We start from the raw sequence: 12,826 nt of genomic DNA, 5'->3' as shown, positions 1-12,826 counted from the left end.
ATTTAAATTTATACAAATAGATGCTGCAGATGATTCCTCGCCACAGACTGCAGCTGGAGATCTGCGGCGCCGTTCAGAGAGATGTTAATTAAAAGCATCACAAAGGTCATTGTGTATCTCTTTAGTCAAAGGATTTAAATGTTTCACCAGAAATCTCCCAGACCTTCCTTCCTCTCTATGTTTTTGTTGCGCTGACTGCATCATGTTTATCACTTCCTCTTGCAGGATGAACACAAACCAACAGCAGCAGCAGGAAACGCTGGCTGACTGACCTGCGGATTAGAGAAGACTTCCTTGATGCTGTTGATTGGTCCAACAGGAACACCTGAGCCCTCAAACCTCCTCAGCCAATCAGCGGTCTTCTCCTGCAGAAACCTGACAGAGAGAAATGATTATTGTATGTTTAGTGACGAATAAGCAGCGGCCTGCTCTCATTGGCTGGATGTGGAGGTCACAGGTTCAATGAAATGTTTCTTCTCTGAGAGAGAGGACCAGAACAGGAAGCTGCAGCCGGGCAGACGAACGACCGGCTGAGAGAAGCTGCAGAGATTCAGCTGATGGTTCTTCACTCCAACGCTCTCTTCATACATGTTGTTATATAAATAGTTAGCTTTAAGACGGAGCGTCGGACAGAGACCTGAAGGAGGATTAGAGTTTTTCAGTCGGACACGTTGTAAATGTAGTTTCTCCAACGTTACCTGCTCCAGCTCAGACACCAACACATGTGGAGAGAGACGTCTGAGAGGTTTCTGTTGTTCTGGTTATTTAGTTTTACTGCTTGTGTTTAATATGAGCAGTCAGAACCGTGTCTGTACCTCTGTGACAGCGTGTGCAGCAGCTGTTTGCGGTTTTGGACTCTCAGCTTGTTGGTTTTATATTTTGGTTCGTCTGTGAGCTCCGTCAGCTCCAGAACCTGCAAACACAAACAACAACAACAGAGTTTAATATGTCATATTATAAGAAATCTCCTCTGTCTGTCAGACTAACGACATAATGCGCGTGTTGAGGTGAAGTCACTCACTTGACAGACTTTGACAAACTGTTTGTCGTTGCCTGCAGCCACGACTACGTGTCCGTCTTTCGTTCTGAAGCCCTGAAACAGACGAGACGGAGACTCAGGCCAAAGACGGGCTCGAATTCATGAACTCGTATTTGTATCTGTACCAAAGAAACATGTGCTCTTGTATCTGGCCGGAGCGTCTCTGCATCATTTTGCTTCACTGTGATTTCGACAGCATTGTGATGAACTGAGCAGCCCTGATGCTTAGTATTATTTAGACAACAGCAACACGGTCACAACCTTTGTTTCGAGTATTCATCCTGACTACTAAACACGACGGCAGGTGCTGTGGGTGGTGCACGACACTGTTTGCCTAGCGCTGCCATAGACGTTTTATAATAAAAAGCATCCCTCTGTGTATCTGGTCCTGGTCCTGGTGGCATCAGCCGCCCCCAGTAATTCCACCTTCATGTCCCGCTGAGCTTCACCAAGCAGCAGCGGGGAGTGAAGAGGCAGCAGAGACGCTGACTTTACGCTGTTAACTTTGGGGATTATTAGCATTTTTATTAAGTCGACTCTTCCCAGCAGGTAGATATGAAACTGGCTCTAATCAAACGGGAGGATCTGAGTGTTGGCTGGAGCTTCATCCGACTCCCAGATGAGTTTTAAAATAAGTTTAATAAGCTGCAGGCCGCCTGAGGACAAGGTCAGCTGGTGGAGAGCAGCTTCTCCTTCCTCCTCGTCTTTCTTCACCCCCCCAGCCATCTTTCTTTTCTTCCTCCCTAATTTTCTTCTTCCTCTTTCTGTACTTTCTCCTCTTCCTGACTCACGATTGCTTGTAATAAAAACTCGTGGCCACATGAAAGGAGGACAAGAGCTGCTGTCTCACATCACACACCAGCGACCGCATCCCTCTGCTGTGCCTTCAGACCGCTAACCCTTTAGTCTCTCACCGCCGCCTCGCTTTCATCCGCCGCCTCGGGGAGTTGCGGGTAACGCAGTCCACACGGGGACTACGACGGGACGTTCACCCACTAAACCCCAAACAGTCCCCAGAGAGGGTCGGCCATGTGGCCGGGTCGCAGCGGGGCGACTTCTGCCCCCTGCTGGCTGCAGGTCCAATCCAAACCACCAATCAGTGACACTGTTCCACAAAGTTCATTCCTTCCTTCAACCAAACAAAGTCGGCTCCCTGTTAATCCTGTACGAAGCATGAGCCTCACTGACCCGTCACGTGATAAACAGGATGCAGGCGTGTGGTGCGAGAGCGTGCTCTGTTCACACAGGAAGTTTTACCAGGTTCATCAATCTTTAATATTCTTAAATATCTGAATTAAAGTGGATAAACTTGTCTTGTTAACTGTTGGTATATTTGTTTACAACCTTCTTCAGTTATGCATATTCCAGTATTTGATACTGAGGTAGATTCATTTAACTCAAAGCTAATCAGAAGAGTGATCAGCAGTGGTGCACAGTCACTACGTACATTTACTCAAGTACTGTACCTAAATACAGATGAGTATTTTCTTTTCGTGCCACTTTCTGCTTCCCCACATCTCAGAGAGAAAGACTACTTTTTGTACTTTACTATCCGACAACTTTAGTTCAGTTACGTTACAAAGTAAGAGTGTATTTTAAATATGATGTTTTATTATGATTTAAACTACCCAACATTTTGTACAAGTACAGCTGAAACGCTTACTTGAATGGCAGCTACTTTGATGTTTTTATAGTCCGTTTGTCATGTCAGCGTCCAGTGACAGAGTAGTTTTTACTTTTGATACTCAAGCATTTTTAAAAGCAGGTACTTTTGTAGTTTGACCTCAAATAGACTTTTACTTTAAATGGAGTAACATTTAGCAAAGGGTATCTGTACTTTTACTGAAGTACAGGGTTTGTGTTCTTGTCCATCGGTGAAAATCAGCATAACCAAGTAAAAAGAGGAGTTTAATTAACAACACAGGGCTCCCCCTGGCTGCGCAGAGTACTTAATACCTAAATTCAAACAAACACTCCTATAATCTGTTCTGTGTTACTGTGGCTGAACTTTCCTCCAGATTTCTAAAATCTGCTGCCTTCCTGTTCAGAAACACCCAGACAAACGAACAAAGATGCAGCTAAACACAAGAGGCCAAACACCTTCTATACATCAAGACAAATCAAACTGTGAGCTGAAGCTGACGAGAGAATTAGTTCAGCCAAAGCAAGTAAGTCAAAAATGTCTTGAAATTATTAAGTTATTACTTTTGTGTTAATTAGTTAGTAGTCTTCATGTGATCACTAGTCAGCTGCGTCTTTCCGTCCCATATGAAATGAATGCAGCACACACTGTGTGTAGATTATGGTCGACTTAGTTCAGTTGTGGTTCAAGCTGAGACGATCAAAGTGATCAAAGAGAGGAGTTCAGTGACTAATTAGTTACAACTAGCAGCCAGCGTTGACAAGCTGTTGTGTTGGAGATTAACTGTTCACGAGTCAGTTTCATTTCATACACTCAACTGCCACCACAGCTTTGGCATTTTCAAATATAGGATACATGTCATCCAATTTTAAACCAGCAATTTGTTTTGTTTAATATAAAAAAAAGGTCCACAAATAATTAAATTCTTTCATGCTCTGATGTCTTTCTCTTTTTGTGGTGAGGCCATGAATCAACTGTAGTCTGTAAATCTCAGTCAGTTTTCTTTATGACATTATCTTTGCTTCTATTAAATATCAGTTTATTTTTGACACTGAACAAAATTAAAAAGGCAACACTTTTGTTTTTGCCCCCATTCATCATGAGCTGAACTCAAAGATCTAAGACTTTCAAAAAAGTACGCAAAAGGCCCATTTCTCCTCCTTAAAAGGCCTCTCCTCTCCTTTACCAAGATAATCCATCCACCTCACAGGTGTGGCATATCAAGATGCTGATCAGACAGCATGAGTATTGCACAAGTGTGCCTTAGGCTGGCCACAATAAAAGGCCTTAGGCTGGCCACAATAAAAGGCCACTCAAAAAGAATTTGGCAGTACATCCAACCGGCCTCACAACCACAGACCATGTGTAACCACACCAGCCCAGGACCTCCACATCCAGCATCTTCACCTCCAAGATGGTCTGAGACCAGCCACCAGGACAGCTGCTGCAACAGTCGGTCTGCATAACCAAAGAATTTCTGCACAAACTGTCAGGAACCGTCTCAGGGAAGCTCATCTGCATGCTCGTCGTCCTCATCGGGGTCTCGACCTGACTGCAACTTCGCACAGCCATTGAAGAGTGGACCGACATTCCACAGGCCACAATCAACAACCTGATCAACTATATGTGAAGGAGATTTGTTGCACTGCGTGAGGCAATGAAAAGGCCTTTTATTGTGGCCATCCTAAGGCACACCTCTTGATATGCCACACCTGTGAGGTGGATGGATTATCTCAGTAATGGAGAAGTGCTCACTAACACAGATTTGGACAGATTTGTGAACAATATTTGAGAGAAACAGGCCTTTTGTGTACAAAGAGAAAGTCTTAGATCTTTGAGTTCAGCTCATGATGAATGGGGGCAAAAACAAAAGTGCTGCCTTTATCATTTTGTTCAGTGTATTTAGACATCTGAAGTGTGCAGTGCGAAGCCTTCTCTTTTGTTTCCGATTAAAAAGGTATGAAATATTAAAATGTGTATCCCAGTTAAACTTCTCCTTCCTGACTGCAGCGTCCTCTCATGTGTCTCCTCTTTGACACGGTGGATGTCACAGCTTTGGGAGATTTGAATTGACCCGTCTCACAAATCAGATGTGAACTTGAAAAGCGTCGGCGGAGATGGATGACTTCTTCAGCTCCAATATCTTCCTCGCAAAGCCGCGACCGCAAAACACCAATAATTCTGTTGTTCCGACTGTCATGATCTCCAAAGAAACCGTCTGCTCCGCTTTCATCTCCGGCGCCTGGGGGGGAGGGGGGGGGGGCTTGGGAGGGAGCGTGGCATTGTGGGTAAGGCGGTTCACACGAGGATTAAATCCGAGCGTCGGACAATAACGCTCTGGCTGGGGAGAGGCGACAACCACAAGAATCGAGTCGCCGCCGCGTTCACGCCGAGCAGATGGAAGGAAACATCTAAATCTGAGTGTGTGATGGTTTAATGCGCACATGTGAGTTATGAACCTCCATAAAGACACAGTAACATCTCAGCTCCCCCGGGCTCAGTAATGTGAAGCAGACTGACGACGCAGGTCTGATACAAAACAAGGCCTGAATGTTCAGAAGCTCTCGTTTGATTCTGTTTATTAATCATTACAGAGTTCATTTTAATGAGTGACTGCTGACTTTGATAAGTTATAGATATGGAAGGAACGTGTTAGGAAAGGAAGGAAGAACTACGGACGTTGTTAAAAATGAAAATGCTCTGAGAAAGGTTTATTTGAACAATAATAAACATGTAATGCAATTTAAATATAAAAGAAACAAATATGCATTATCCAAAAAAGTAACATGTTATATTTTTATATTTATGAATTTTCGCCTGCCAGCTGATTGTTTGTTGTGTTTCTCTTTATATAAATAAAAACATTTCCACTGTAAATTGGAGCAGTATGTGTCTCCAGAAGGCAGGAAATTACGAGTTTAAAGCTCCAAAGGACGCCCAGACCATATATTTCAGCATTTCCTAATCTGAGCCCTTCTGTTGTCCCCTTTCCAACACAAAGTGACCCCTTGGACTCGGGTACATTACAGCCTACTGTCAGTATTTACCAACAACCACCGATCTACAGATTCCTGCTGAGCGCTTACTGTATAACACACTGAGGTGAGTTAGTTGTTCTTGTGGTCTGTAGGTCGGCCGACCTGATTATATTAGAAATTTAATGCCATGACTTGACTCTCAAGTTATCTTTCTTATATTATTAACATTTGATATTTCTTCTCCACCATTGCTCATAATAATAATTCATGCATCACCTAATTTCATCAACGCAGGCCCGACTCACAAGAAAGAACAGTGTGTGTCTATCTATTGTGTTGGTCAGACTATACACTGATTTATACCGCTTGTCTGTTTTGAATAATACAGAAGGTAAAGAGCTTAAAAATTAAATCGCAATTTGTGTAAAATAAAACAAATAGAAAATCACAGTTAGATTATTTTCCTAAATCGTTCAGCTCCACTACACACCTGTAATCTGTTGGCCAACGACGATGTGGTGAACAGAATATTCATTTTGCAATCTGCTTTAGTGATATATATATTTTATTTTTGATGTTTCCTGCGTGGTTTCATGCTCTTATTGTGAAACATCCAGCCGACGCCCCTGTGTGCTTTGAGGTTTTTGTGCCGTGCAGAAAGTAGATAGTTCACGTTTTAACAACACCACAGAGAAGCCGAGGGAGAAGAGGAATGTGTTTTATTTGAGTCTGCTGTGTTTTTAATAAACTTAAAAATGTGATCAGGAAAAGAGAAATGAGCGCGGACGCAAGAGGAGAATCTGGTCGCTATATTATTTATATTTTATTTTCTAAAGTGGACGGTTTATTCGAGGCAAAACGTGAAACTCTGTGGAAAAACAGACCCCTTTACCTGAGGCAGCTCTTTTTCTTCTACCACAGAAAAAGGCTGTTTTCACTTCTGGAGGAGTTAAATTAAAACCAGCGAGAGAGTGATGGATGAAGGAGATAACCAGGACATAATGAGGGAGAACATTGCTTCAGTGTGACACACCAACATTAAAACATCCAAATTGACACTAATCGTCTGTAACGGCTTGATAATTGTCTGTCTGACTGTGACTCCCAGCGCCTCCTATTCTCTTATTCCCCCGAACACTGACGTCAACTCTCAGGACTTTTCCCAAAATGTTCACAGTTTGTTCTCATAGTTTCCCAGTTTTTTAATCAGGAGACCAACATTTTTAACCTGTTTCATCATAGGACATTATGATTATATTAGAAATATTAACATTTTTCTGTCATTTATGGTTACTGTTTGTTGCAGGACTTAAAGGCCAAGTTGTTATTTTTTTCTTAAAACAATCCTAGTTGTGTACACTGGAAGAGTTACTGGTTACTGTTTTCACTCCTACAGTCCACAAGTTCCCTTTCCGTGGTTATTTATCAGCTGAACATTAAAGCGATGAACACATCAATAATTATAATTCAATAATATAAATTATGTGGCTTTCAAGTTTGGTACTTTAGGTATGTTTTGATGCTTTTGTACTGTGAATATTTCATTGTCATCATCAGAGAGCGGACAGGAAATGAGGGGAGACAGACGGGGAATGGCGTGAACTGTGGTCTCCAGCCGGATTCAAACTGGCGGCTCATGTAAGCGCTGTAAACCCTGGACGACCGAACTGCTAAAATCCCCCACCTCCACCTCCACCTCCTAACTTTGGAAGATACCCACCTGAACTCAGCTTTGGCTGAACTTTGGAACGTTTCCTTTTCCCCCTAGAATGAGGCCTGTGAAGTTTGTCGCTCAGCACGAACATTAAAATCAACTTAAGAAGGGAACTTTAGTGTCCACATGGGCACGAGACGTGTGGTTAAAGCCAGACTTGCAGAACATACAGATTGTTTTCTTTAAATGTTTGGATGCAACAGTTCATTCAGGATGGTCAGTGAAGAGCTGCATGAGCAGTTGTTCACCCAGATTATTGAATGAAGGGAACACAGAATGGGCGGTCAGTAGGTCACTAGGGGAGGCAGCAGAGAGTGCAGAAACTAGGCCCAGTCTGATGATCTATGACTATCTGCTATACGTGTCACGTGGATTTTACAGGTTAAGACATGCAGAATATGTTGTTTGTACTCATGGAGGAAAGAAATGACTATCTGCTGGCAGGCACACAAGCAGAAACAGGCAGCTTCACCAGCGTTACCTGATAAGGTACGATGCTCTCGTGGGCCGTCCCCCAGCGCCTCGCCTCCTTCCCTGCGTTCAGATAGTTAGCAGCAATATGGCTGAGACAGGAAACCTGAGCGAGAGAGAGACAGAGCGAGGTAGAGTGGTGTTAAATCTGAGCTGTCGTCAGTCTCGTTCCTCTCGCTGGTGGAAGTCGGCGCTCACTAGTCGCGAAAAGAACAAAAACCACAGCTCTGCTCTCTTTCCTCCCGACGCCGCCGCCACATAACCGCTGGAAAGCGAACCGGCGGCTGATTTTAGAAGCAGCTGAAAACCTGAGAATCAATTTCCACGGCTCCTGGCGAACGGATCGGCCTCGAGTCTTGCTCCAAACAAATCCCCGTCCCTTTGTTGTTTTCATCGCCGCACCAGCCGTCAGAAACACCTCATTAAAAACACTCGACCTGCTCCCAACATCCATCCACACGTGCTGTTCTTCACCCTCAGTGTTGCGCTCTGTGAAACCTTGAAGTATAGAGCCACTTTGAGTTCAGACCAGCACTTCTCAGGTGTTTCTAAAGTGCTGCTGCTGGTTGAAAATGAGGACAAAAATCATCCATGCTGCAGCACCAAAACACCACCAAATTCAAACGTTGATATTCGTTTCTCTATATTTTGTTTCTTTACTTACTTTGTTATTAATAATAATAATAACACACATCCCATCCAGCAGCTGCCGAGACGTTGACGTCATATTCGTGCTCGTTTCTTAACTGAGCCTCTGTTAAAGAAGAAAGCGGAGGAAAGCGAAGTAGGGAAGTGCATGATTAGAAGGGAGAAGAGGAGCGGCAGATCTGATGTTGACGTGACGGAGCAGAGGCAGACTGACACTCAGATGGGTGGTGCTGTCAATCACTGCTCTGTTTAGAAACTGATATTATTCTCTGTTTAAACTCTCAAACCCACAGCAGAGCCTCGTCTCTCGCTCTAACTACAGGCTGAACGGGATATATCCAGCTACTGCTGAGGACTGTGACACCACATGTGAGAGAACCCGGCCTTTGAATCAGCGTCACAAAGGAGCTGCAGTCGTATTAAAGTCTGTCAGCAGCAGCAGCAGACGGCAGCTTTAAATCACTCAATTTCACGTTCAATCCTGCACGAGGCTAAAAAAGATGAATTACAAGAGAATCAGAGGGTGAATCTGTTCAGGCTGATTCATGTGGTGAGAAGAAACATCCGCAAACTGAGCGGCGGTGAGAGGAAGCAAACAGCAGCTAAAAACCCTCAGTGAAGTGGTGAAGGCAGACTTTTACATGAAGGCTGGTCCACACTGCAGAAAGACCGCTTAACGTTTCATTCCCACGACTCTGATGAAGCCTGAACACGTCGCACTCACAATGAAGATGTAGTAGTTTTGACCTCACGCGCCTTGCTGGTAGGTCACCTGGCGGCTCATTAATCATCCGGTGACGACTGTAAATACAAGAAGCCCAGTGTAAAAAGGGAGTCACTGAGTCTGAGAAATGTATTCTGACAGGACAGAGTGACGGATCGACAGGAGGAAGAGTCGGCTGCACGTGGAAACACCCTCGGACAGAAAGGTGGCATTTACATTCTGCTTCAATGTACTATCACCAGATAAAAGGATGAGGACTATCATCTCCGTGGTCTCAACTTCCCCCGCAGCAACAGCCTGAAATTGTTTCTCATCCTCAGATATTTGGTGTTTCTCTGCACGGCTGAGCCACTTCCTCCAACAACCACAACAATTTAAAGCCGTTTCAAGCTGAACTTCAGACTTCTGACTTCTCCCCCCCCGATGTTTCCAGCTGTTCCGGGACCTGCAGGCAGCTCACGCAGATACAACTGTGAACCCCGATTGGTTTGTAATGATTAAATTTCCCCTGAAACACCAAACCAAACTGGGCTTAAACCCGTCCACATGGATCCAGATCCTGTGAGGCTTTGTGCTCTCATTGTTCATCTCTGGTCGGCGCGCCTGTGGTCGCAGCACTTCGTACAGGAACGCAGCATGGGAATTGGGGGTGGATTGTGGGTATTTTATGTGTAGCAGCCCTGGAAGTCGACCGCAGAGATAGAGACCTCGCAGCCACGTAAAACAATTACAGCCTGCTGTCATACATGCCAGCCATCCATCTTTATCCATCTATAATTTATCCATCCCTCTATTCAGTATCTTTCTATCATCTATCAATGTCTCTATTGTCTATCCACCCATTTCTTCCTTTTAAATTCTACACAAACTTTGATGTACAGAGCACAGAAATGTAAAGATATGTTTAGAAACAGAGTCAGTGTTCTACGAATAGTCAAAGATTTACTTTCAATTCTAAAATGTTCTTTATCACAATTTTCAAAAACTAACTTCAGGAACGCCAGTAAGGTTTGTTTATCTTTCGACTAACAGGAAACAGACTTTTCTGTGTTTCTATTCCAAAGTGAATTTCTCTCTGGAGGACCAAATGAGCTGAACTGGTTTGTGTCGCAGCGTCTTTCCCACTGAAAGAGGTGAAAAATGAGATACATAAAACATAAAACATGCCTTTAAAAGCAACACTGTCACACAGGCAGCATGTCCTGACACCACAAATCAAACGCACCCTGGGAGTCTCGAATGCTTCGGAGGCCAGGACGACGTGTCATCCCATCCGTCTCAGAGCCCCCCCGACGGTTTTAAGATTATGTAACGTCTGATTTGTTTAAACGGCGAAAACATTCGGAGCAACATTGATTACCGTGTTTAAACTGTCCGGGCCGTTCAGGATAAATCAATGGCTTGTTTAAAGGATCCGTTATTAGTTCCCACACACACAAAAAGCCGCAGTGACACCTCTGCTTATCTCTCCCATCAGAAACACCCCATTGATAAGGACTGAATCAGACAGGCAGCGTCAGCAGTGTGATTTACCAGCAGACCCTGAACACAACGCTGTAAAGCAGCATGTCCTATTTAGGTGATATTTTAGGTACAAAGTTACAAAGAGCTGCTTAAACTTTTCATTAGATGTCACAGCTGCTCTCAGTTGACTTGATTTGGTCGGCGAGGTGATCACTCAACCGTTACCTGTGAAGACAGCAGGTTGCAGTCGATGTGAACTCCCCTCCCCGACTTGTGGCGCTGCAGCAGGGCGGCCATGACGGCTCCGTGCGCGTACAGCCCCGTCGCCAGGTCTGTCATGGCGACGCCGGGACGCACCGGCTCGCCGTCCTGCCAGCAGAGGAATAATAGCAGCATTAGACTTGCATTCTGGGATAGTTAGCAGGAAGCAGAGTCACGCCTGGACTCACTGAGGGCACTCAGACAACACAGTGGATCCAGAACAGTGTGTAGTGAACAGGAGGTTTCCATGTTGTAATCTTAAACCGAAGGCGGCTGCAGGCCTGTGCTGTGCTTTAACTGGTCTAGATGCAGGAACGAGGTCAGGACAGTTTATGATGATCTGACAGGCTGTTACTGGACGAGAGAAGGGAAGAGAGAGAGTCTGACCTCTGGCCCGGTGATGTGCATCATCCCCGACACGGCCGAGGCGATGGAGTCGTAGCCTGGACTCTGAGACTGAGGACCGGTCTGCCCGTAACCTGAACACACAGACACAGATTATTGCCTCTGTGCCAGCGGGCCGGTTTCTCTCTGGCCTGAGGGGAAACACAGCGGGGAATCAAACGGTCGGAAAACCACATTCCAGCTGTGTGTTGAGTCTGCCGCTCTGACTAAACAGCCAGATTGATCTCCTAAAGAGTCCAGACTCTGTTCGCTTCACGTCAACAAAAAACATTTCCATGAATGCTTTTAAAGTGATAACCGGCCCACTGACTGGATTCACAGATCTGAACCCTGAAGACACTTTTACTGCGTCACATGTTGAGATATAAACTCCAGAGTGAGCGTGAGCAGCAAGTTCGTTACGAGCGTGGCAGCCTAGAGTCAGGAAACATTGTGAGTTGTTATCACGGCAGCTGTCCAACAAGGCGTTTTGTTATCGATGCGATTCCAAAACACCAGAACAGGCCTGATAAGGAGATTATTCAGCTACACTGTTCAACAAAACATTAAGAACTACAAACAAGCTCTTTAACACAAAGACTGCAACATACAAAACGTGTCTTTGGTTAGAAATGAAGGTTTAGTTGGTAGAAAGCAGCACGATCAGATTCTGATCTCCTTATCTGATACCGATCCATTAAAACATGCCTGGATCAGCTGTTTGCAATGAACAAATCCAACAAAAGCAACTGAAAATGCATCTTATAATCACTTCTCAGGTCTGTAAATCATTCAGCCCAAGCGCACCTGACGCAGCTGATGAAGGGCTTTATTAGTTGCACCAGGTTTGCTTGAGCTGGAACACATGAAATACCTGAACTGTCCAGGGGTTTGTGGAGTGTCACATGTTCACCGCCCTTCACAGTGAAGCCACTGAAGGTTCCTAGAGACACCGTTGGAGGCGCAGTTCAGAGGAACAGTGGTTACACTTCCTGGAGGGGGCAGAAAAGGGAAACTACCAACGGCTGCAACCAGATTTCAGAGAAGGCAGTTTGTGCAAAACCCTCGCCCCAGTATGTTCAAACTCATAAACAAGCCCCAGCAGTTTTGGGACATAAAACTGGAACTTCTCAGCACGCTGGAGGAGATCGCTCGGTGATGCCGTGGGGCTGCTTTGCAAACCTGCAGCGTGTGGAAGGCAATTAATTTTTTATAGGCCAAATCACACAACAGTTATCTCGCAGCGCTTTTCATAAAAGAGCAGGTCTAGACCGAACTCTGTGATGCTAAGAAGAAGGATTCACCGAAGTACGAGGACATTCAAGGAGGAAACGTCACGCTGTCTGTGAGGAAGCTGAAGCTTGTCCCTCAAATTCCACCCAGGCTGGCCGCAGGAGAAGTGCTGGGATCACACGTCAGCTGAGTGGAGCCCCAACAGAAAATCCCCGGTGGGATTTGAAGAGGAAAACTCAGGAACATTACTGGACTGGCGGCCATTGCT

The 12,826-nt window shown here is 44.9% G+C and overlaps 1 protein-coding gene across 1 annotated transcript in view; it reads right to left on the bottom strand.

The window, feature by feature from the left end:
- Nucleotides 1-12,826, bottom strand: part of sugct (succinyl-CoA:glutarate-CoA transferase) — a 98,969-nt gene that overhangs the window by 73,826 nt on the left and 12,317 nt on the right. The window contains 3 exon segments of the mRNA XM_038710758.1: nt 273-375; nt 816-913; nt 1,022-1,093. Of these exon segments, the coding sequence (XP_038566686.1) occupies nt 273-375; nt 816-913; nt 1,022-1,093 (273 nt within the window).

This window comes from Micropterus salmoides, unplaced genomic scaffold (assembly GCF_014851395.1).
Source record: "Micropterus salmoides isolate LMB-PRFRI ecotype aquatic unplaced genomic scaffold, ASM1485139v1 Ms_hic_scaffold_1, whole genome shotgun sequence".
Lineage (NCBI taxonomy): Eukaryota > Metazoa > Chordata > Actinopteri > Centrarchiformes > Centrarchidae > Micropterus > Micropterus salmoides.
The sequence above is the reverse complement of the archived record's forward strand: the minus strand, read 5'-3'. Positions and strand labels throughout refer to the sequence as shown.